This window comes from Trichechus manatus, unplaced genomic scaffold, assembly GCF_000243295.1.
Source record: "Trichechus manatus latirostris isolate Lorelei unplaced genomic scaffold, TriManLat1.0 scaffold00091, whole genome shotgun sequence".
Lineage (NCBI taxonomy): Eukaryota > Metazoa > Chordata > Mammalia > Sirenia > Trichechidae > Trichechus > Trichechus manatus.
In genome coordinates, this window is record NW_004444027.1 from 5,674,854 (window position 1) to 5,698,478 (window position 23,625).

A 23,625-nucleotide genomic window follows, 5' to 3' on the forward strand; every position below is an offset into this window, starting at 1 on the left:
ATACTGTTTCTCCAGGAATCTACTAGGGAAAAAGAAGGAAGACTGGAAGAGAAGCTGCATAGGTAGTAGACTCTTGGTATCATTAATATTCAGCCTTGGGATTCTCTGCCAATCAGGATGTTAAAGGCCTTATTACTTCTGGCCAGACCTCAGACAAGAGGAGATAATTCTAAAGGCTTATTCCTTAGGATGTCTAAAAGCATTATTTTTAATCTGTGTTCACTGTACCTTGATATTAAATTATTACTTGAATGAATTAGAAATAATTTCCTTGAATTGTCATTTCTAGGTGAAGCTAATAAGAAAAACCTTGTCCAGTTTCTCCAGGTTCAAGATTTTACCAAGTCTGACAGGCTTCACTAGGTTTTGTTGTATCTGGGTGTTCCATTTTTCTTTGAAAATATTTTACTTAACTCAGTGGCTGTAGCTGTGGCCCTCTTTTTCTGTTTGAGGCGAGCTGAATGGCTATGAAGGAAAATTATATAAAAGAAAGCTACTAGAAATGAGAAATTAATAGCAAAAATTATAGAAGCTTATAGGAATTGTTGAAAAGTCTTTGTGTTGGTTTCCTAGGGCTCCCATAACAAAGCATACAAATTGAGTGGCTTATAAGAAGAAAAATTCTCAAGTTCTGGAGGCTAACCCATTGCCATCCAGTTGATTTGATTCTGACTTATAGCGGACTTACAGGACAGAGTAGAACTACCCTGTAGGGTTTCCAGGGCTGTAAATCTTTACAGAAGTAGACTGCTACATCTTTCTCCTGTGGAGCAGCTGGTGGGTTCGAACTGCCAACTTTTTGGTCAGTACTCAAGCGGTGAACCACTGTGTCACCAGGCTTGTTTTCTGGAAACTGGTAGTCTAAATTCAGGATGTGGGGGCACCTTCTCTCTCAAGGCTCTAGATGAAAATCCTTTCTTATCTCTCTTGTCTTCTGGTAGCCTCAGGTGTTCCTTGGCTTGCAGCTGCAGCATAACTTGACATCACCTGGCCGTCTTCCCTCTGTATGTCTCTTCTCTTTTCTAAGGATACCATTCAGATGGGATTAGGACTTACCCTACTGTGGTATGCCCTCATGTTAGCTTACCTGATCTAAGCATCTTCAAAGACCGTATTTCCAAACAAGGTTGTACACAGATGGTTAGGACTTCACTGTATCTTTTTGGCAGACATAATTCAATATATAACAGTCCATCTTTTGACTTCCAAAATTCATGTTGTTCCCATTTGCAAGATACATCTACTCCATCCCAGCATCCCTGAAAATCTTAGCCCATTCCGGCATTAACTCTTAAGTCAAATCTCGTCTTTTGAATAATTTAAATCATGTATGGGTGAGACTCTGGGTATGTTCCATCCTGGGGCAAAATACCTCTCCATCTGTAGACCCATGAAACCTAGAATACAGGTTATCTGCTTCCTAAATACAGTGGTGGTACAGGCATATGCTAGACATTCCCATGCCAAAAGGGAGAAATCGGAGGGGAGGAAGGGGTCATGGGTCCGAAGCAAGTTCGAAATCCAGCAGCGCACATTTTGTTAGATTTCAAGGCTTGAAATAAAATCCCTGTCCTCTGGGCCCACCTGAGTGGTGGCCCTGCCCTCTTTGGACAGAGGCCCTGCCCTGTTTTCCTTGGGTGGTAGCCCTACCCCGTAGAACTCAGAAGGAGGTGTCCAGTCCCTCGGGCCCTTGCTGGCAGCCCTGCCTACCTCTGAACCTCTTTTGGGATCATCCTTTCCTTTTCTTGAAGGACAACATACGTTTGCAGCTGAGTAACTCCATTAGCCCATTTCGTGCCTGTAGAATCCCAGCAGTCTGAAAACTTTCCTTCATTCTGCCCCGACTGTCACCTCCAGTCTAAGCTGGCTGCGTTTCTAATGAGATGGTTGATTGAATCCATAAATCATACATGTAATCTCTCTAGCAAACGTCAGTGAGAACACCTGAGGCTACCAGAAGATAGGAGAGACGTTGTCCAGCCACATCTTTGGTATTCTCTCCAGAGCACACTTTCTTAGTTTTTATAATATGGATAGACTGAGAATTTCCCAAATCTTCAAGTTCTGGTTCCTTTTTTGCTTAACAGTTTATGCCTCAATTTATCTCTTTCCTCTTACATTTTACTATAAGCAGCTGGGGAAAATAGCTACACCTTCTATTCTTTGCTTAGAAATCTCAGCTAACTATCCAAGTTTACTGCTTATAAGTTCTGCTTTCCGCAAAGCAGTAGAGCATAATTTAGCCAAGTTCTCTGCTGCTTTGTAACAAGGATCACCTTTTCTCCAGTGTCCAATAACACGTTCCTTGTTTCTCTGCTTACCAAAAGCACTTTTAATGTTCATATTTCTAGCAGCATTCTGTCCCTGACAGTATATGTGTTTTCTGACTTGATGGCAGCTAGCAACAACAGCAAGACAATAGAAGCTTTCTCTACAGCTCTCCTCACTCCATTCTGAGCCTTCATGAGAATCATCTTTAACATCCTAAATTCTACCAACAGCCTCTTCAAGGCAATCTAGGCTTTTTCCATCAACTGCCTCAAAATTGTTCAAACCTCTACCTGTTACCCAGTTCAGAAGTCACTTCCATGTTTTTAGGTTATTAAAGCAGTACCCCACTTCCTGGTGCGAGAATCTATATTAGTTTCCCTAGGCTGCGTTAACAAAGTGCCACAGGCTGGGTGGCTTAAAACTGAATTCAGGATGTTGGCAGGGCCATGTTCTCTTTCAAGGCTCTAGGGGACAATCCTGTTTTGTTCTCTAGGCTGCTGGTAGCGCCAGCTGTTCTTTGGCTTATAGATGCAGCATAACTCTATCAGTATACAGGTAGTTCCCAACTTATGACAGGGTTCTGTTCCGATGACTCCTTTGTAAGTTAGTTCTTTGTTTTTTTTTTAATTGTACTTTAAGTGAAAGTTTACAATTCAAGTTAGTCTCTCATACAGAAATTTATACATACATTGTTATGTGACCCTGGTTGCTCTCCCTATACTGTGACAGCACACTCCTCCCTTCCACCCCAGATTTCCTGTGTCCATTCAACCAGCTCCTGACCCTCTCTGCCTTCCCATCTCGCCTCCAGACAGAACCTGCCCATTTAGTCTCATGTAGCTACTTGAGCTAAGAAGCACATTCTTCACGAGTATCATTTTATGTCCCATAGTCCAGTCTAATCTTTGTCTGAAGAGTTGGCCTCGGGAATACTTTTAGTTTGGGGCTAACAGAGAGTCCGGGGGCCTTGTCTTCCGGGATCCCTACAGTCTCAATCAAACCATTAAGTCTGGTCTTTTTACTAGAATTTGTGTTCTGCACCCCACCTTTCTCCTCCTCCGTCAGGGACTCTGTTGTGTTCCCTGTCAGGGTGGTCATTGGTGGTAGGTGGGCACCATCTAGTTCTTCTGGTCTCAGACTGATGAAGTCTGGTTTACGTGCCGTTTTTGTCTTTTGGGTGAATACTCTCCTTGTGTCTGTGGTGTTCTTCATTCTCCTTTACTCCATGTGGGTTGGGACCAGTTGATGCATCTTAGATGGCTGCTCACTAGCTTTTAAGACTCCAGACACTACTCACCAAAGTGGGATGCAGAACATTTTCTTAAACTTTGTTATGCCAGTTGACCTAGATGTGCCCTGAAAGCATGGTCCCCAGACCCCTGCCCGTGATACTTATCCCTCGAAGTGTTTGATTGTATTCAGGAAACTTCTTAGCTTTGGTTTAGTCCAGTTGTGCTGACTTCCCCTGTAGTGTGTGTTGTCCTTCCCTTCACCTGAGATAATTCTTGTCTACTGTCTAGTTAGTGAATACCCCTCTCTCTCCCTCCCCACCTTGAAACCGTCCAATAATGTTTTTTTCTGTGTTTAAACCTTTTCTTGAGTACTTATAATAGTGGTCTTATACAATATTTGTCCTTTTGCGACTGACTAAATTTACTCAGCATAATGCCTTCCAGATTCCTCCGTGTTGTAAGATGTTTCATGGATTCATCATTGTATCGTTGCGTACCATTCCATTGTGTGAATATACCATAATTTGTTTATCCATTCGTCCATTGATAGGCACCTAGGTTGTTTCCATCTTTTTGCTATCGTGAACAGTGCTGCAATGAACATGGGTATGCGTGTATTTATTCGTGTGACTGCCCTTATTTCTCTAGGATATATTCCAAGGAGCAGGATTGCTGGATCATATCGTACTTCTATTTCAAGCTTTTTAAGGAAGCACCAAATCAATTTCCAAAGTGGTTGTACCATTTTACATTCCCACCAACAGTGTGTAAGTGTTCCAGTCTCTCCATACCTCTCCAACATTTCTTGTTTTGTGTTTTTTGGATTAATGCTAGCCTTTTTGGGGTGAGGTGTTACCTCATTGTAGTTTTAATTTGCATTTCTCTAATGGCTAATGATCGTGAGCATTTCCTCATGTGTATGTCTTCTTTGGCGAAGTGCCTGTTCATATCCTTTGCCCATTTTTTAATTGGGTTATTTGTCTTTTTGTTGTTGAGTTTTACAGTATCTTGTAGATTTTAGAGATTAGATGCTGATTGGATTTGTCGTAGCCAAAAATTTTTCCCAGTCTGTAGGTTGTCTTTTTACTCTCTTGGTGAGCGTAAGTGTTTGATTTTTAGGAGTTCCCAGTTATCTAGTTTCTCCTCTGGTGTTTTTGCCTTGTTAGTAATGTTTTCTAGTCTGTTTATGCCATGTATTGGGGCTCCTAGCGTTTTCCCTATTTTTTCTTTCATGATTTTTATCATTATAGATTTTAAATTTAGGTCTTTGATCCATTTTGAGTTAGTTTTTGTGCATGGCTTGAGGTATGGGTCTTGTTTCATTTTTTTGCAGATGGATATCCAGTTATGCTAGCACCATGATGCTGTTAGAGTTTGTTTTATGTATTTTGGATTTCTGTCATTGGGTGCATAAATATTTATTATGGTAATGTCCTGCTCGTGTATTGACCCTTTAATCGTTATATAGTGTCCTTCTTTATCCTTTGTGGTGAATTTTCCTTTAAACTCTTTTTTATCAGAGATTAATATTGCCACTCCTGCTGTTTTTTGAGTGTTGTTTGCTGGATATATTTTTTTCCACCCTTTCTGAGCTTTAGTTTGTTTGTGTCTTTAAGTCTAAGGTGTGTCTCTTGTAGGCAGCTTATAGACAGATCGTGTTTTTTTAATCCATTCTGCCACTCTCTGTCTCTTTATTGGTGCATTTAGTCCATTTACATTCAGCGTAATTATAGGTAGGTATGAGTTTAGTGCTGTCATATTGATGTCTTTTTGTGTGTGTTGGTCATAGTTTCTTTGTTCCACTTAATTTTCTGTACTGACTCCTTTTTCTTTATGTATTTTCTTTTCGTCTTTTTCATTGTTACTGGTTTTGTATTTGCTGAGTCTGTATGTTTTTTTATTTTAATGTGTAATATTGTTAGTTTCCTTTTTTTTTAAGTTTAAACCAGTCTTTTATTTCTTAATATCGCCTTGACTTCCTCTCCATATGAGAGATCTGTGACTACCTTTTTTAGTCCCTCTTTTTTGTTTTAATGTTCTCATCTTTTACATATTGACATCTATGTTTCCCTATTTTCAGTGTTTTTAGTTTTCATTTATTTTCATGACTTCTCTTTCTGGTTTGTTATCTGGTTGCTCTGTCCTGTGTTCTAGTCTTGGGTTATTATCTGCTGTTACTGATTTTCTAACTGGAGGACTCCCTTTAGTATTTCTTGTAATTTTGGTTTGGTTTTTACAAATTCCTTAAATTTCTGTTTATCTGGAAATGCCCTAATTTCACCATCATTTTTGAGAAATGGTTATGCTGGACGTATAATTCTTGGCTGGCAATTTTTTTCCTTCAAGGCTTTATATATTCTTGCCTGCATGGCTTCTGCTGAGTAGTCCGAACTTAGTCTTATTGACTCTCTTTTGTAGATGACTTTTTGTTTATCCCTAGCTGCTCTTACAATTCTGTCTTTATCTTTTGTTTTGGCAAGTTTGATTATAATTTGTCTTGGTGACTTTCTTTTGGGATCTACCTTGTGTGGGGTTCTGTGAGCTTCTTGGATAGGTGTCTTCTCATCTTTCATTTTGTTAGGGAAGTTTTCTGCCAACAAATCTTCAACAATTCTCTCTCTATTTTCTCTTATCCCCCCTGTTCTGGTACTCCAATCACTAGTAGGTTATTCCTCTTGATAGAGTCCCACATAATTCTTAGGGTTTCTTCATTTTAAAAAATTCTTTTATCTGATTCTTCCTCAAATAAGTTGGTGTCAAGTGCTTTATCTTCAGTCTCACTAATTCTAACTTCCGTTGCCTCAATTCTGCTCCTATGACTTTCTGTTGAGTTGTCTAATTCTGAAATTTTAATGTTAATCTTTTGGATTTCTGTTTGCTATCTCTCTATGGATTCTTGCAGCCTGTTAAATTTGTCATTATGGTCTTTTATAATCTTCTGAAGTTCCTCTGTTGCTTTGTCTGTGTGTTCCTTGGTGTGTTCTGCATTTTACATGATCTCCTTCCTGGTCTCTTGAAGAGCTCTATATATTAATCTTTTGAATTCTGCGTCCAGTAATTCTAAAAAATTCTCTTCCTCCGGAAGGTTTCTTGATTCTTTGTTTTGGTGGCTTGCTGAAGCCATCATGGTCTTCCTGTTTATGTGATTTGATATTGACTGTTGTCTCAGAGCCATCAGTAAGTCATTATATTCGTTTATTTTATGTTTGCTTACCCCGTTCTAGCTTCTTGTTTGGTTTTGATATGCTTAATAGGCTGCTTGTGTGAGCTAGTTTGATTATTGGCGCTGTCATAGATTGAATTATGTCCCCTCAAAAATGTGTGTATCACTTTGGCTAGGCCATGATTCCCAGTATTGTGTGGTTGTCCTCCATTTTGTGATTATAATTTTATGTTAAAGAAGATTAGGGTAGAATTTTAACACCCTTACTAAGGTCACATCCCTGATCCAGTATAAAGGGAGTTTCCCTGGGGTGTGGCCTGCACCACCTTTTGTCTTATAAGAGATAAAAGGAAAGGGAAGCAAGCAGATAGTTGGGGACCTCACACCATCAAGAAAGCAGTGCCAGGAGCAGAGTGCATCCTTTGGACCTGGGGTCCTTGCGCGGAGAAGCTCCTAGTCTGGGGGAAGATTGATGAGAAGGTCCACAGAGAGACAAAGCCTTTCCCTGGAGCTGACGCCCTGAATTTGGACTTTTAGCCTACTTTACTATGAGGAAATAAATTTCTCTTTGTTAAAGCCATCCACTTGTGGTATTTCTGTCACAGCAGCACTAGATGACTAAGACAGAATTTGGTACCGAGAGAGTGGGGTGCTGCTCTAACAGATACCTAAAATGTGGAAGTAGTTTTAAAACTGTGAATTGATAGATGAGCAGCAGAGGACTAGCAGCAGCAGAGAACCTGCAGCAGCAGAGAAGTGGCAGCGGCAGAGAACCAGCAGCAGCAGAACCAGGAGACCAGTGCCAGAGAGGCTGGAGCCGACCCACGGAGCAAGAGAACTGAGTGCCTGTGTGCAGGAGTCTTCTTGGTGGAGTCAGGTGCCTCTGGACACTTATTGGTGGAGCTAGGCTTGCCAACCCACAGAGTGAGGGAGCTTGAGCTACAGAGCTCTGGAACACTTGCCCCAGCAGGACAGATGTGGTCGTGAGGCCTAAGGGCCGAGAGACCAAAGGAAGCAGAAGCCGTGAAGAAACAAGGAACACAAGCCGAGCTGCCTCAGTCTCAAAAGGTATGGCCGTGATCTCTGGGGTTTCAAAGGGTGGAGCCATGGCCTCTGGTGTTTCAAAGGGTGGAGTCGCCACTCAGATGGACTAGGAGAATGGTGCGCCTAAAGCCAAGGGAGCAGGGTTGCTGTCCTGTTGGGTCTGTAAGGTGGAGCTGAAGCCCAGGGCTCAGGGGCCTCCATTCAGAACCTGGAGAGAGTGGCCAATACCTAGAGTCTGGAAGGCAGAGCCATTGTGTAAATTGTCTCAGAGAACAGAAGATTATTTTCAAAGCCTTGAGGGCTAATGTAATTTGTTCTGCTGACTTGCTTGGTGCCTGTTATCCTGTCTTTTCCTCCAGTTTCTCCCATTTGTAATGGAAATGTCTAGCTTGTGCCTGTTCTGCCATTGTACCTTTGCAAGCAGATAACTTGTATTCTAGATTTCACAGATGAAGAGGAATTTTTGGATTTTTAACTTGGCGTTAAGACTTATGATATGATGGGATGAATATGTTTTGCATGTTGCAAGGATGTGATTTTTGGGGGGCCAAAGGGTGGAATGGCATAGATTGAATTATGTCCCCCCAAAAATACATGTGTCGATTTGGCTGGGCCATGATTCCCAGTATTGTGTGGTCCTCCATTTTGTTATTGTAATTTTATGTTAAAGAAGATTAGGGTGGAATTTTAACACCCTTACTAAGGTCACATCCCTGATCGAATATAAAGGGAGTTTCCCTGGGGTATAGCCTGCACCACCTTTTATCTTATAAGAGATAAAAGGAAAGGGAAGCAAGCAGATAGTTGGGGACCTCACACCATCAAGAAAGCAGTGCCAGGAGCAGAGCGCGTCCTTTGGACCTGGGGTCCTTGCGCGGAGAAGTTCCTGGTCTGGGGGAAGATTGATGAGAAGGTCCACAGAGAGACAAAGCCTTCCCCTGGAGCTGACGCCCTGAATTTGGACTTTTAGCCTACTTTACTGTGAGGAAATAAATTTCTCTTTGTTAAAGCCATCCACTTGTGGTATTTCTGTCACAGCAGCACTAGATGACTAAGACAGGCACCTCTGAAGCTCTAACATCCTGTCACCAGGTGGTTAGATCTGTTACTAAGTATGTGAGCCCAGGAGCCTGTTCACTTTTCTTGTATGGATTCAGCTCAGGTGTCCAGGTAGTTGGTCACCAGGTGTGTAGTGCAGGCTCTCACCTACAGTCTTAGGCATGGGTGACTGGTGTAGGTATGGGTATCTGGCTGCAGTAGGGGGTCACGCACTGAGCAAGGCAGGGGGCTGATGGCTGCCCCTGAGTGTCTGGGAGGAAAGCATGTCCCTTTTCCCTAGATTGCATAGGTGGGTGAATTTTGCAGCTGGACTATGGGCACCCAGTGTTGTTGGCTGTAAGGATTGGGAGGCACCACTTACTGTTGGACCCCTGTCGTGGGTAGCTGCATAGTGTCGGTGGAGCCACCAGTCCTCTGGCCCCTGATGTGGGTAGGTGAGGATCCTGCTTAATGGGCAGGGTGGTGTCAAATGTTACTAATGTACCACTCCCCCTTGTAGCTGATATAGTTGAATATCGGCTTCAGGTGTCTATTCTCTTGTACTGTGGTAACGAGGACCTATGCTTTTGACATGGGCCCACACAGGTTCTATGCAGTGTTCAAGGGCATTCAAAGTCTGTGGACCCCTTATGCCTGTGCCTGTTCAACAAGGCTGTGCCTTTTCTGAGTTCCCTGCTTGGGGGAGCTGGGAGATTATTTTTTCCTGTCTGTTAATTTGTTCCCTCTGTAAAGCCGGAAGAATGGCTCAGATCGTATGATGGGTCCTACTGCCAGCCCAGGGGGCATGGCAGTCGCTGAAGCCGGAGTGGGACCTGTGTGGAGTGGAGAGGGGATGGGTAAATGGGAGAGTGGTTCTTTCCAAACAGGGTGGTTTTTTGATATGCATAGTAGGTTAGACGCATGTACTTATCTTTTGCCGATTGAGTGCCGCTTCTTGCTGGTTCTGAGGTTTGAGCAGACTCTCTGCCATTCTGTCTCTCCCGATGCGGAAAATGCATCCCAAGCACCACTGCTTGTCTCACAGAGTATGCCAGCTGATCCAGCTTGCACCTTGCCGGTGCTGGCCAGGTCAGGTCTGGCAACTCTTCGCTGCTTCTGAACCGTCTCTCCCTCCCCCTGCCACTCATTCCAATTCCTCAACTTTGCCTTTGATGTTCAGGCTCCTAGATTGTCATGTGTAATTCATTCACTTGTTTTTTCAGGTCTTTGTTGTAAGAGGGACCACAGGAAGCATCTGACGACTCCATTATTTTGGCCCTGCCTCCAGTAATTTAATTTTTGATATTTCCTTGACTTCCACTCCACATAGAAGTTGTAAACCTGTACCCTTTATTCTCCTTTTTTGTTTTGAAGTGTTCATAGTTACAGATTGATGTCTCTAGTTCCCTGTTTTCCGTCTTTTATCTTTATTTTATTTTTGAGACTTCTTTATCTGGTTGATATCTGACTGATGTTGTCGTGTATTTTAATCTCAGCTTGTTGTCTGGTGGTGTTAGTCTTCTGTCCAAAGATCTCCCTGTAATGTTTCTTGTATGTATGGTCTGTTTTTTTACAAATTTCCTTATTTTCTCTTTGTTTGGAAATGTCCTAATTTCACCATCATATTTGAGGGACAGTTTTGCTGGATATATAATTCTCAGCGGTTTTTTTCTTTCAAAGTTTTATATCTCATCCCATTGCCTTCTTTCCTGCATGGTGTCTGCCGAGTAATCAGAGTTTAGTCTTGTCAGTGCCCCTTTGTAGGTGATCTTTCGTTTTTCCTGAGCTGCTTTCAGGATTCTTTCTTTGTCTTTGGTTTTTGAAAGTTTGATTATGATATGTCTCGGTGTTCTTCTTTTGTGATCTATCCCGTATGGGGTTTGTTGTGCTTCTTGGATGGTTATCTTTTCGTCTTTAATGATTTTAGGGAAAGTTTTCTGTCAGGAAATCTTCAGCAATTCTCTATGTTCTTTTTGTTGACTCCTCACTTTCTGGGATTCCTATCACATGTAAGTTATTCCTTTTGATGGTTTCTCGTATGACTCTTAGGCTTCTTCAGTGTTTTTTTTTTTTAAATTCTTCCTCGTACAGATTAGCGTCAAGGGATTTGTCTTCTGTTTCGCTGATCCTGTTTTCCATTGCTTTAATTCAGCTCCTGTGACTTTCCATTGAGTTGTCTATTTCTGAAATTTTATTGCAATGCTGGATTTTGCATGGTTTCTAGTTGCTCTTTTTGCAGGGTTTCCAGTTGTCTATTTATTTTGTCATTTTGTTCTTGTATTGTTTTCCTGAATTCTTCTGTCATTTTGTCTGTGCTTTCATTGGTTTTATCGGTGTTTTCCTTGATTCCTTTGAGGACTCTGTACATAGGTCTTTTGAATTTTTATCAGGAAGCTCCAATACCTTTTCTTCCTCGGAGTTTTTTTGGTTCTTTATTTTGGTCACTTGCTGAGTGCATCTTGCACTGCTTCTTTAGGTGGTTTGGGTAATGTCTGTTTTCTCTGGGACCTTAAGGGGTATTGAATTTACTCTTAAATTGTAGAATTGTTTGCAGGGTCCTGTTTTTTTGCTGTGTTTTGCTGATTCCTAGCAGGCGTGGTGCTCTGGTTGCTGGACTGGCTGTGCTGGAGTGCTCCCTACCTGTCTTCAGGCGAGTGGGGCAGCATGTAGGTATGGGAGCTTGAGTCTCTGTTTAGTGGTCTTGCCGGGTAGCTGAGGGTGGGTTGCTCAGGCTTTGGTCTCTGTCTGTCTTAGGTTTGGTGGCACAGGAGCGAGGAGTAGTGGTCTTTTTGCAGGTACAGTGGCCTATATGATGAGTGTGGCAGACAAGTGGAGGTGTTTTCTTCACCTCTCATTGGTTGGGAGTGGGGAGGTGTGGGTGATAGAGGAGAGGCAGCAGGCAGACCTGCGGTTGCTCTACCTCCACCTCCTCCTGGGCGAGGGGAGGGAGGAAGGAACAGCAGGAAGATGCTCTCTCAGTCACGCCGCATCCACCTGTCGGTGAGTAGGCAGAGGGAGGAAGGTGCAGTGATCAGATGCACGTGCACTTGCTCTGCCTCTGCCCCGCACGAGGCAGAGGGAGGGAGGAAAGGGGTTTCAGGGAGATATGCGTGTGGTCGCAGCTTCTTTGCCCCTTGCCGGGCGCCGTAAGGAAAGGAGTCGTGCCTGGTTGATGTGCACATGTTGGCGCCACCTCTACCTTGTGCCAGCAGGGGGAGGAGGGATAAAGTGGCAGAGGGTTATGCACACAGTCCTGTCTACTCTCCTCCTCACTGGGTGGGGAGGAGGAGGAGCGAGTGGCGGTCAGGCTCTCGCTGCTTCGCCTCCACTACTCCCCACCAGGCCCTTGGTGGGGGTAGGTGGTGGGTGGGTGTGCACGCAGGAGTGTACGTATTCTTGTTTGTTGGGTGGGCAAGGGGTGGTAGTGGATGGGGTTGGGTAGGTTAGGGAGGAAGTGGATAGGCTCTTGTTTGGTCCCCTGGTCATGCGAAGTGGTTGGGATATGGGACCCTCTGTAGCCTCCGATCAGGAGAATGGAGTGAGGGGGATTGTGTCCCTCTGGCTAGGATATACAGGTGCTGGGCCACCTCGCATCCACTGCAGCCAGTGTATGGGACCTGTCCCAACTCTAATGTGAGGAGGGGGGCCACCCAGGCACACGTTGGATGGGAGACCTCCCGCCGATACTCCACATGGTCCACCACCTCGTGTGCACCACCCACCCCTGAGGTCAGGGGCCACTGCTCCTTAGTATCTCTGGTTCTGAATCCTGGCTCCCTCCCTACCTTTGCTTCTTTCCATGCGTGTCTGTAGAGTTTCTGTGTCCCTTTTGGGAAAGTCGCGAAGCTGCCTTGGTGTTTTCTTCACCTAGGGTCACTGTTTGCTTTGTCCTAAGATGGCCACATTGGGCCGGGATGGATGGCTGAGCTCCTCCGTTCTGTGTTACTCCTCTTTTGCTGCTTTCATTCACTTTTTCCTTCCTGTCGGTATTTGGTTCAGTTTGTAGACCTTCTTTTTTGATGTTCAGGGTTGCTGGATTGTTATCTGCTTCTGTTTTGCTTGGTGTTTTGGGTCTTTGGTGCAGGGGGATGTTATGGTGCGTGTGACTAAGCTGCCATCTTGGCTCTGCCACCTGATTATTTTTTTGATCATACATACACTTGCATACATTTGCATATGGCAGGATCCTAGGCTGTGACTGCTGTTCTGTTCCATATGATGAGAAGAAAGATGTAATGAGAGAAAGTCAAGACTTTCATGAACTATGGTAAACAGAAGGACTAGTAAGGAATCATCAAGGAACATTTACATGAAACAAGAAAAACGAGTATTAGTGAGTATTGCTTCTGACTTGATTGTTGTAAGTTGATGAATTTTTTGATAGAGAAAACTAGGTTAAATACTAAGAGGTTTTTCTAAGTTCTCTCATGTTATCATCTTTTAATATTACTAAATATATTGAGTATTCGTAATAGTTTTGATACATGAAATTCTCAAATCTTTATTCCATATTTTAAAAATAGGTTGGACAGGGCTAAGTGAATTCCTATTTCCTATTCTTTCATGCATTCATAAAACATTTGTTGAACATTTACTATATGCCAGTGATATACTCTACATATTTTGGTCAGTGTTGTGCCAGTAATAAAGTCAGTAACTTGAAGGTGTGTCTTCATGTTTGCAAGTTACTAAGGTATAACCACAAGGCTCTAATAGCAATATGCTATAGTAACATGAAGAAATAGTCAATGGTAGGGGCCAGGGACATTGTTATACTTAAAAACAAAACAACAGCGTGAACAAAAACGAGAATCTTTTCTGAACTTGACATACTAATTCTGGTTGACTCATTTCTTTTAAGTTTGATCTGCCATTTCTCAAAACTCGTAGATGTCAGCGTTGATGATCTGCATGTCTGCATTTAGAAATGTTTGAGTCTTTGTCCTGATTTCCATGTCAGAATGCATAATGGTTGGTTTGCTGAGCTTTTGTCTAGCCATTAAGTACTATATTTTTAAAGCAAAACTAGTAATTTCTAGTTTTTGTTTGCAAAGTTTGTAAGGGCTGAAATTTCTTTGTGGTTATGGAGAGAAGGTGATTGTTTTTAGATAACTAACTATAGTTATTCCTCAAAGTACTGTTTGCTTTACTGTCTACTGGTGGTTGACTCTAAATCAGAGTGTTTCAACAGTGGCACCAGTGGTATTTTGGACCAGGTAATTCTTTGTTGTGCGGGGCTGTTTTGTGTGTTGTCAGATGTTTAGCACCAACCCATGTCTCTATTCACTAGATACCAGTAGCATTACCCTCCTCACTCAAATTGTGACAACCAGAAATGTCTCTAGCACTGCCAAGTGTGCCTTGAGGAGCAAAATTACTCCCAGTTAAGAACCACTGCTCTAAATTCTTAAAGCTGACTTATTGACCACAGTTGTTTGTAAGCTAACCACGGTTAGTTGTGATACTTGGTGTGATGTTTCTGTGAATCCATAAAAGTTTTTATTTTGATTGCTATTGCTTCTGTTCCCTATATCTGAAAATCTTGTCATCCAGCCCAAAGGAATTGGTTCAGGATGAGTGGAGGTGGTAGATGTACATATAATTCATAATAGTGTTCCTCTCATACCTCTTCATATTCAAGTATGGACTTTAATTAACCTACTAAAAAAACTGAATGTGATATCTAGACCAAAACACATTTAATATTAAACCTTCAGCTCTATAACCCTATTTCAGACTTGCAAAGAACAAACAAGTCCTCTTGATTTGATTTACTTTGTAAATTGGACAGATACATATCAGATTATGATTATTTTAGTTTTTGTTGTTGTTGCTGTTATTTGTTTTTAGATTAAGAGTTGGTTTATTTTAAGATTGTCAGATTTGGCTGATAAATAGCCTTAGTTTTTGCCAACAACATGGTGCTGTATTGGTTTGGCAGAGAGGTTACTTATGTTCACACAGCTAGTAAGTGGAGGAATTGGGATTTGAACCCAAGCTTTTCTGATTGATGCCAAAGACCATGCTTTTACCTCTGTACCAGTGTTTTCTTGAAATTTAATGTGTATAGGAATCACCTTGGGATCTTGTTAAAATGCAGATTCTGACTCAGATTTTGAGTGGCCCTGCAGTACTGCATTTCTGACAAACTCCCAGGTTATGCCAGTGTTTCTGGTCCTTGGACCACACTTTGAGTACTAAGGCTCTTTGCTGTGTTCCTGGATTACTAATTTTTCTGTAGATAATCCTCAGGGTGATTAACCCACAAAATTTTTAATCTACTAGTGAATATTCAAGAATTGAATTTTTCAGTGATTTTTCTTCATATTAAGCGATGTGTATTCACATGCTAGAGTTGAGGAGCTTTGTTTAACTGAACTGGCAGAATTGCAGCTCTTTATTAAGTGAATGCACCTCAAGCACAGTCCCAACTCATCTGTCAGTGGAGGCTTGTGTATTGCTGTGCTACTGAACAGGTTTCAGCAGAGTGTCCAGATTAAGACAGACTAGGAAGAAGGGCTTGGCAATCTACTTCTGAAATGATCCCACTGTGTGTGGGCTCGACTTGATGGCAGCTAACAATAACAATTAAGTGAATTCTGGGTACTTTAGGAAAGTAAAACGGGTGATCCGAGGGTAGTCTGTTGGAGGAGATTGAGTGAACATCTACGTTTTTCATCGATTGTAAGGTGTACATTATTTTACATTTTAATATCTCTGAGATTGCGATGTGTCTTACAATTGAAAGCATTTTACCATCCCTGAGCTTGGCGTTTGGCTCCTGCTACTTCTGGCCACCCTCCCACTCCATAGGGAATGGAGCCCAAGAGCTGCTAAAGTGAGTACTTGGCAGTTTCCCCCTTCTCTGCCATTCTAATTGTATTCCCTGACCCCAGTCCTCAGTTCCTTTGTTTTGTCACTGTTGAATCTGAGCCTGGGAGACCCTGGGCTACCAACTCAGGGATTTTTGTATAGATTTCTTTTGTCCATTACTTGACTCTGACATCTGTCAACTGTAGTATTATATTTATCACAGATTCTTTTTGTGTTGAGTTGGGCAGGGACTTCTCTGGGGCTGAGGTGAAGTCTAAGAAAGATCTTTAATAAACATTCTAAGGGATAAAGTACTTCCCATTCTTCCTTTATTGGCAGCATATTTCTTTCATGATGGTATACAAATAAACAGTACATTTTCCAATTAGTGGTCACTTGGGCTTGATAAGATTTATAAAGTTAACATAAGTTTAGTAGAGAAAGAACTGGATTTGCAGTCAGAAGGTACGAGTTAGAGTTCTGGCTCTGCCACTTACCAGTTAGGTGACATGATTCTTCTAGGCTTCAGCTTTCCCAGGTTTAAAATGAGAGTTGAACCATATGATCTTCAGTCTGAATTAATTGGATTCTAAGTGCTTTATTTTGAAGTATGAGGACTATGTTTTAAGAATATAGCAGGAGTTATTAATTTTTACAAGCTGGAATGTAGGAGGAGGCATCTAGGCTGGGTCTTAAAGGGAAGGAATAGTTTTGGTAGAAGAATGGAGGAAAGGGTATTTTAAGCAGAACAGACAATGCTAGTGAGGTCATGGAGTACTTTTAAAACGATTCATAAACTTTAAGACACCTGATATAATTACATTCACATTCATCTTTCTAGGCAGAGATTATCCTTAGTAAAAGTAAAGCGTTCTGTTGAAAGTAAGATGATTCTTCTTGGCTTTTTAAAAAGATGATTCCTAAAGGGGGTGTCTTCGTTTTTGGCTTTTGAGAATAGAATGATAGTTTCTCATTAGCTGGATTAACTAGATGTAGATACCATAAAAATAAAATGAGCTATAAAAAATACTGACTATGCTAATTCTTGTGTATTTGAGTATGGGGGGGCAGGTGAATAACAAAGGTATTATTGGTAAACTAATGGTTTAAAAGAAAAATTCGAGTTATAATATCGCTCTATTGCTTTGCATATGTGGATTACTTTGGATAGAGATTCTTTGAATTGGGATTTGCTATGGACACAGAAATTTTTAGTTTTACTGAATAGGTACACCTTGAAAAGAAAAAAAAAAGGCTTTTATATGTCTAGTCAGCAATTGTAGGTAGGAATTGCAAAAGTGAAGTAATTAACTGCAACTGGATGAGCTGTAATTTTTATTGTGGTATCAACCAGAAAAATTGCAGGCCTGAGGAGTTTCTAGGTTTGGTTTCAAAGTTTATGACCAGGCACTGTTAGCTGGGAGATTCTGGAACTGGGAATTCTAGTCTCAATTCTGCTTGACCATCTTGTGTTCTCTTGGGAAAGTTTTAAAAATTTCCCTGGATTGTGTTTATCGCAGTATGTAAGATAATCCTCAGCTTTAGCTTGTTTCACAAGAAAATTAGTTAATGAATGAGTAAAGCTTAAAATGTGATATCCTTATACATTCGCTGAATGATAAAGCCAGTTTTTATTCCTGAAAGACGTATGCTAGATTTTATAAACGGTAGGTAGTAAGGCAAAATTATTCAGTGAATTTAGCTACAGTTTCCATTGAACTGAAGGCAGTTTGGTTCTGCATTCTATACGCAGCATTGATTTTTAGTGTTTTTTCCTTTGCCTTCTTCCTCATTACAGGTGGTCCGTACTGAGAAGAACAGTTTGAACAATCGATTTTTGCCCTGGAATGAAATTGAGACAGAGGCCATCCTGTCTATTGATGATGATGCTCACCTTCGCCACGATGAAATCATGTTTGGCTTTCGGTGAGAGGCAGATTTTCAATCAAGAAACACTTTAGTTTGCAAGTGACACAAAACTAAGTCAAACCTGGATTAGGCAGCAAAACGAATTTCTTGACTGATAACCCACAGCTGTTGAGTCAATTCTGACTCATAGTGACCCTATAGGACAGAGTAGAACTGCTCTATATGGTTTCCAAGGCAGCTGATCTTTATGGAAGCAGTCTGTCACATCTTTCTCCCGCTCTTGGTTGATAGTAACTGAGAAAACCTCAGAGGTAGTAAGGCTCACTTAGGGCATAGCTGCCTCCAGGTCTTAGCTGATGTCGAAGGACTTTATTTATCTCCATCTCTTTGTTCTTTGTTGACTTGGTTCTCATATAGGCTCTTCCTGTGAGGCCAGGAAGCTGGGGTTAGGTCATCCTCAAATCCCAAACCATGTGGACTGAGAGTGGGGGAAAGGGATAGTTCCCTAAAACAAATTTTAGATTTTTGTTATTAGAGGAATGGGGAATAACTCCCAGGCAGACAGAAGCAACATGTTTCTATATGTTGGAGCAACAGCACATTGCCAAAATTCTGAGGCCTAAAAAACTTGGGGAAAGATGGAGAAGTAAAGATCCAAGAGGACAAGGAGGAAGTGGTGGTAGTGATTATGATGATGGCGCTTAATACTTGTTGAACCCATACTGTGTACCAGGGACTAGCTGAGAATTTTTCCCCAGCTTATCTCATTTAGTCCTCGTAAAACTTGATGATATAAGTAGTAGTTATCACCATTTTTATATAGGAGTATATTGAGATCCAAGAGAATAAAGCCATGAAGCTAGAAAGTAAGTGGCAGAACTGGGATTCAAGCACGGGTTTGTCTAACTCCAGAACTTCTATGTCAGCTACTAAGCTATACTGTTTTTTTTTTGAACCTTAGTAGTTCTTATTTGGGCTTAAATATCCCATTTGAGTACACATTTCAGGTAAGAGAATGGAGTAGATCAGAGCTGTTCAATGTGCCATGGACTGCTATTCTGGTCCATGGACAGTTTGTTACCTGTCCACAATGAGGTAAGTACAAAAACTGAGAGTAAGCATTTAGAAACTTTTAAAGCAATTTGACATTTTCCATGACTTCCAAGTGTGTGATCATTTTTTTTCAGTTCCTTTTTTTGTAACAGCTTTATTGAGATATAATTCACATACCATAGAATTCACCCATTCATTGTTTTTTAATATATTCACAGAATTGTGCAACCATCAACACAATCAATTTTAGAACATTTTCATCACCACAAAAGAAATCACATACCCATTGAAATCACTCCCCATTTCTCTCCAAACCTCCAGGCCTAGGAACCACAAATCTACTTTCTGTCTCTGTAGATTTGTTTATTCTGGACATTTCATCTAAATGGAATCATATAACATGTGGCCTTTTATGACTGTCTCCTTTCACTTAGTATACTGTATTTTTACACAAATAACACGTGTTCTACACTTTTTGCCAAAATGGCCCCCCCGCCCCGGGTATTTTTGTAAGCATGCTGTTATGGATTGAATTGTATCTCTCAAAAACGTGTCAACTTGGCTAGGCCATGATTCCTAGTATTGTGTGGTTGTCCTCCATTTTGTGATCTAATGTAATTATCCTGTGTGTTGTAAATCCTAACCTCTATGATGTTAATGAGGCAGGATTACAGGATTAGGCTGTATCTTGAGTCAGTCTCTTTTGAGATATAAAACATAGAGGCAAGGAGAGAGGAGAGGGACCTTCTGCCACCAAGAAAGAAGAGCTAGGAGCAGAGCATGTCCTTCGAACCCGGGATCCCTGTGCTGAGAAGCTCCTAGACTAGGCAAAGATTGATGACAAGGCCCTTCCCCCAGAGTCAAAAGAGAGAGAAAGCTTTCCCTTGGAGCTGGTGCCCTGAATTTGGAAGAATAAATTTCTGTTTGTTAAAGCGACACACTTGTGGTATTTCTGTTACAGCAGCACTGGATAACTAAGACATGCTATGCTAATTTTTTTACAGCAGTATGCAAAAAAAAGTAGAATGCACGCATTATTTGCTTAAAAATACATTGTTTTCAAAGTTCATCTGTGTTGTAGCATATATCAGAACTTCATTCCTTTTTATTGCTGAATAATATTGCATTACATGGATTTACCATTTTTTGTTCATTCATTAGTTGATGGGCATTTGGATTGTTCTCTACTTTTACTATTATAAATAATCTGCTATACATTTTTGTATGAACATATATTTTTCATTCTCTTGACTATATACCTAGGAGTGAAAACATGTTTGTACCAAAGGCTTGTACACGAATGTTAATGTTTTAATATTTTGAGGAACTGCCAGACTGTTTTCCAAAGTGGCTGCACCATTTTACATTCCCACCAACTGTGTATGAGAGTTCTAATTTCTCCACATTCTCACCAGTACTTGTTATTATCTAACTTTTTGATGAAAGCTATTCTAGTTGGTTGAAGTGGTATCTCATTGTGGTTTTGATTTACATCTCTATGAGGGCTAATGATGTTGAGCATCTTTTTATGTGCATATTGGCCATCTGTATATCTTCTTTGGAGAAACGTCTATTCAGATTTTTTGCCCGTTTTTTTAATTGGGTTATCTGTCTTTTTGATTATTGAGTTGTAAGAGTTCTTTATTCTAGATATAGGTCCCTTATCAGATATATGATTTTCTCCCATTCTATGGGTTGTCTTTTCACGTTCTTGATGGTGTCGTTTGAAGCACAGAAGTTTTTAATTTTGAGGAAGTCCAGTTTGTCTATGTTTTCTTTGGTTGGTTGCGCTTTTGGTGTCGTACTTAAGAAACCATACAGTTCATGTTTATTATATTTTATGAAAGTATTAATCCACAATAAATTTGGAGGAAATCAATTGTTCACCGCAGATAGTTTGAGAAAGGCTGGAATAGATTTCCATAGAGGACTTACTCAAATTAAATATGGATCTCTGATAGAGAACTCTTTTCTGTGCTTTCATTCCACTCACTGAAAGCGTAACCTGATTTACCTCGCTCTCAGTCTTCTTTTGGCTTAGGTTTATAAGTGGAGATGTTCAGATGAAGGAGCAACAGCTTTCTTAGCTTTATCTGTCTTAAATATATATCTAAGGAATGATTTGATACATTCCTCACAAATTAGACCATCTCCTCCTCCTCTCCCCTGTCCAACTTCTCACATTTCCTTTGATCTCCTCCAAGTATATTATTCAAGCAAGATTTTGTTACTGTGATTAAAAAAAAAAAATCCTGCTTAAATTGGGAGATGTTTCTTTGTACCATGATAATAAATAGCTCTCTCCACTTGCTTTTTTTTCTCTACCAATTTTTATTATATTTCAAAACATGTATATGGATGCATAGATTTTTAAAAATCAGATATATTATAATCAGTTACTAATACTATTTCTTTTTATGCTCAAATTATTACAGATTTGTTAGTAGGAGCCCTTTCGAACTAGTTCTTTTGTCTTTTTTGATACATCCTCATTAGTTTCCACTTAGTCTTATGAAAGAAAAAAAAAAAACCCATGTAATGATTAAACAACTGGTCTGTGTCATCACAGTTGTTAGGGGAGAATTGCTAATCACCCCTAGAGCATAAGAATGATTGAGATAAGATGTCCTGGTTTGACGAGCTTGACATTTATTAAAATAGCTGGCATTGGCTATCTTCTTTGGCTCCTGATTTAGCAAGACTTTTGACCTTTTCCATGCCGTTCGTCAACAGATTTACAGGTGATGAGAGAATAACGGGCAGCTTTTTAATGTCTTAATTGTGGAAATTTGGGATTTAACCTCTGGTTTTGGGATTGGTAAATTGTCTCAGAGTATATATTCTAACCTTTTATCAACTTGACTCTCTTCTTACTGGTTTGGGCATCCTTTGATCTAAAAGCTTTCTCTTATCGCCCCAATCTAATTATTACACCCAAATGGCGATGAAACAGACCTAGGTTCAAAAGCAAAGGGCAAGCATAACAAGAAACATTCCCTGTGGCAAAAGCTAGTATGTTTAGATTTTGCAAACTTCAACTTACGTAGCCAAGAAAGAGGTAGATGTGTTCTAAAGGGGACAGAAGAAAGGTGACACCCAAGACACCTGAAACCATATGTCCACTCAAAAACTTGTGAATGTTTATAGCTGCATTATTTAGAAATAGTAAAAAAGGATAAACAGATCCCTGCCAATGAACTGGTACATGGAAAACCAAACTGTGGTATGTCCATACGATGGATTACTATTTTACAGTAAGAAGAAATGAAGTACTCATACACGCTACAATATGGATGAACTTTGAAAACATGTTAAGTGAAAGAAGCTAGATACAAAAGAACAGGCAAATCCATGGAAACAGAAAGTACATTAGTGGTTGCAAGGGGCTGGGAGGGGTGACTGCTGACTGGTATGGGGTTTCTTTTTGGGGTGATGAAAATGTTTTGAATTTAGATAGTGGTGATGGTTGCATAGCTTTGTGAATATATTAAAAACCACTGAATTGTTCACTTTAAAAGGGTGAATTTTATGGTATGTGAATTGTGTCCCCCCAGAATATGTGTTGGAATTCCTAACCTGTATACTTTTGGTTATAATCCCATTTGGGAATAGGTTTTCTTTGTTATGTTAATGAGGCACTATTAGTGTAGAGTCTGTCTCATGTAAATCTCTTTTGAGATATAAAGGACATATTAAGCAAGGAAGCAAGCAAGCATAGATGGGGGATGGGGTGAAAATAGATGCCATGCCACATGAGGAACACCAAGAAGCCAAAGAACAGAACATGAAAAGAGACAAGACCTTCCCCCAGAGCCGACAGAGAGGAGAAAGTGTTCCCCTAGAGCCAGCGCCCTGAATTCGGACTTCTAGCCTCCTAAACTGTGAGTGAAAATCAATTTGTTTGTTAAAGCCATGCCCTTGTGGTATTATAGCAGCAGTAGATAACTAAGACAGTGTAATCTTCAGAGAAGTTGTGAGATTGTGGACTGGAAGGTAGGTGTCTCTTATTGGTTCTAAGTATCTGTTACCTGGGATCCAGAACTTTTGACTTCCCCAACTGGATGTGTTAGTGTTTTTCTCTGCATCCTCGTGGCTTTGCTGTATGATTTTTCTTTTCTAAAGGGAGCTAGTAAAATTTTTTTCTTCACTGTGACTTCAAGTATTGGTTCCTTAAGATTTTCTTTTGAAGAGGAGGAAAGGGCTTCTTTGAACATGTTGTATTTTAAAGTGGTGTGTTTAATGGAATAGTCATTCATCTACATTAATCTGAACTGTTTATTTAACAATCATTGTATCTATTAGTGTTAACTCTTTTTTAAAAAAAAAAGTAATAACTGTACATAGTAAAAAAAATTAAATAGTATAAAAGAGTTTTCAGTGAAAAGTAAGCTTCTTTTCTCTTTATAGTTTCTTGAATATCTTTCCAGAAATATTCTGTGTGTATGCAAATATGTATACATATGTGAAGCTCTGTATCCCCACTATCCCCCCACCCCCCACTTTTTTTAAACACAAGATAAATTTAATTGTATCTGTTTAAAAGAACACATTGGCTTTTGTGGAGAATGGATTGTTTAGAAAAATTGCTGTGATAAATAACCTTTATTTCGTCTGTAAACCCTAGTATTATTTAATGTTGTTAGAATTTAAATGTGTACAGTAGTTACAGAGTATATCTTGAAGTATAATTGACTATTATGTTTAATCATCTTTTCTTAGTCTTTAGAAGATGAATTAACTATACACACACGTATATACACATATTTATATGTAGTTGTTGCCCTGCTTTGCTGAATTGCACATTCCTTTGTATGTGCATACAGTAAGAGGCATACATTTGTTTAATATGAATTGCAAATTGCTTTTCATGACAGTGAATGAACTTCTTGTATAAGTTAAGCAGTTGCAAACTTCAGAATATATAAGAAACATGAGATTTGCAAAAGACGCTCTTGTTTTAGATAGGTAAAAAAAAACTCTCACCTATCTTTTTGTACATTCTTTGATTAATAGTTGATTTCACACTATTTTTTTTTTTATTTTTTATATTGTACTTCAGGTGAAGGCTTACAGAACAAATAGTTTCTCATGAAACAGTAGTACACATGTTGTTTTATGACATTGGTTAACAACCCCACAACA

General features: G+C 40.2%; 1 protein-coding gene across 7 annotated transcripts in view; it reads left to right on the plus strand.

Annotated features, from left to right (window-relative positions):
* Positions 1-23,625, plus strand: part of EXTL3 (exostosin like glycosyltransferase 3) — a 76,654-nt gene that overhangs the window by 30,135 nt on the left and 22,894 nt on the right. For 5 of the 7 annotated variants that reach the window (XM_023736732.1, XM_023736729.1, XM_023736733.1 and 2 more), the window contains one exon: positions 17,360-17,487. In XM_023736732.1, the coding sequence (XP_023592500.1) occupies positions 17,360-17,487 (128 nt within the window). Of the gene's footprint in view, positions 1-17,359; positions 18,977-22,169; positions 22,712-23,625 lie in introns of those variants that run through there. The other 2 variants (XM_023736734.1, XM_023736735.1) reach the window with 2 other exon arrangements.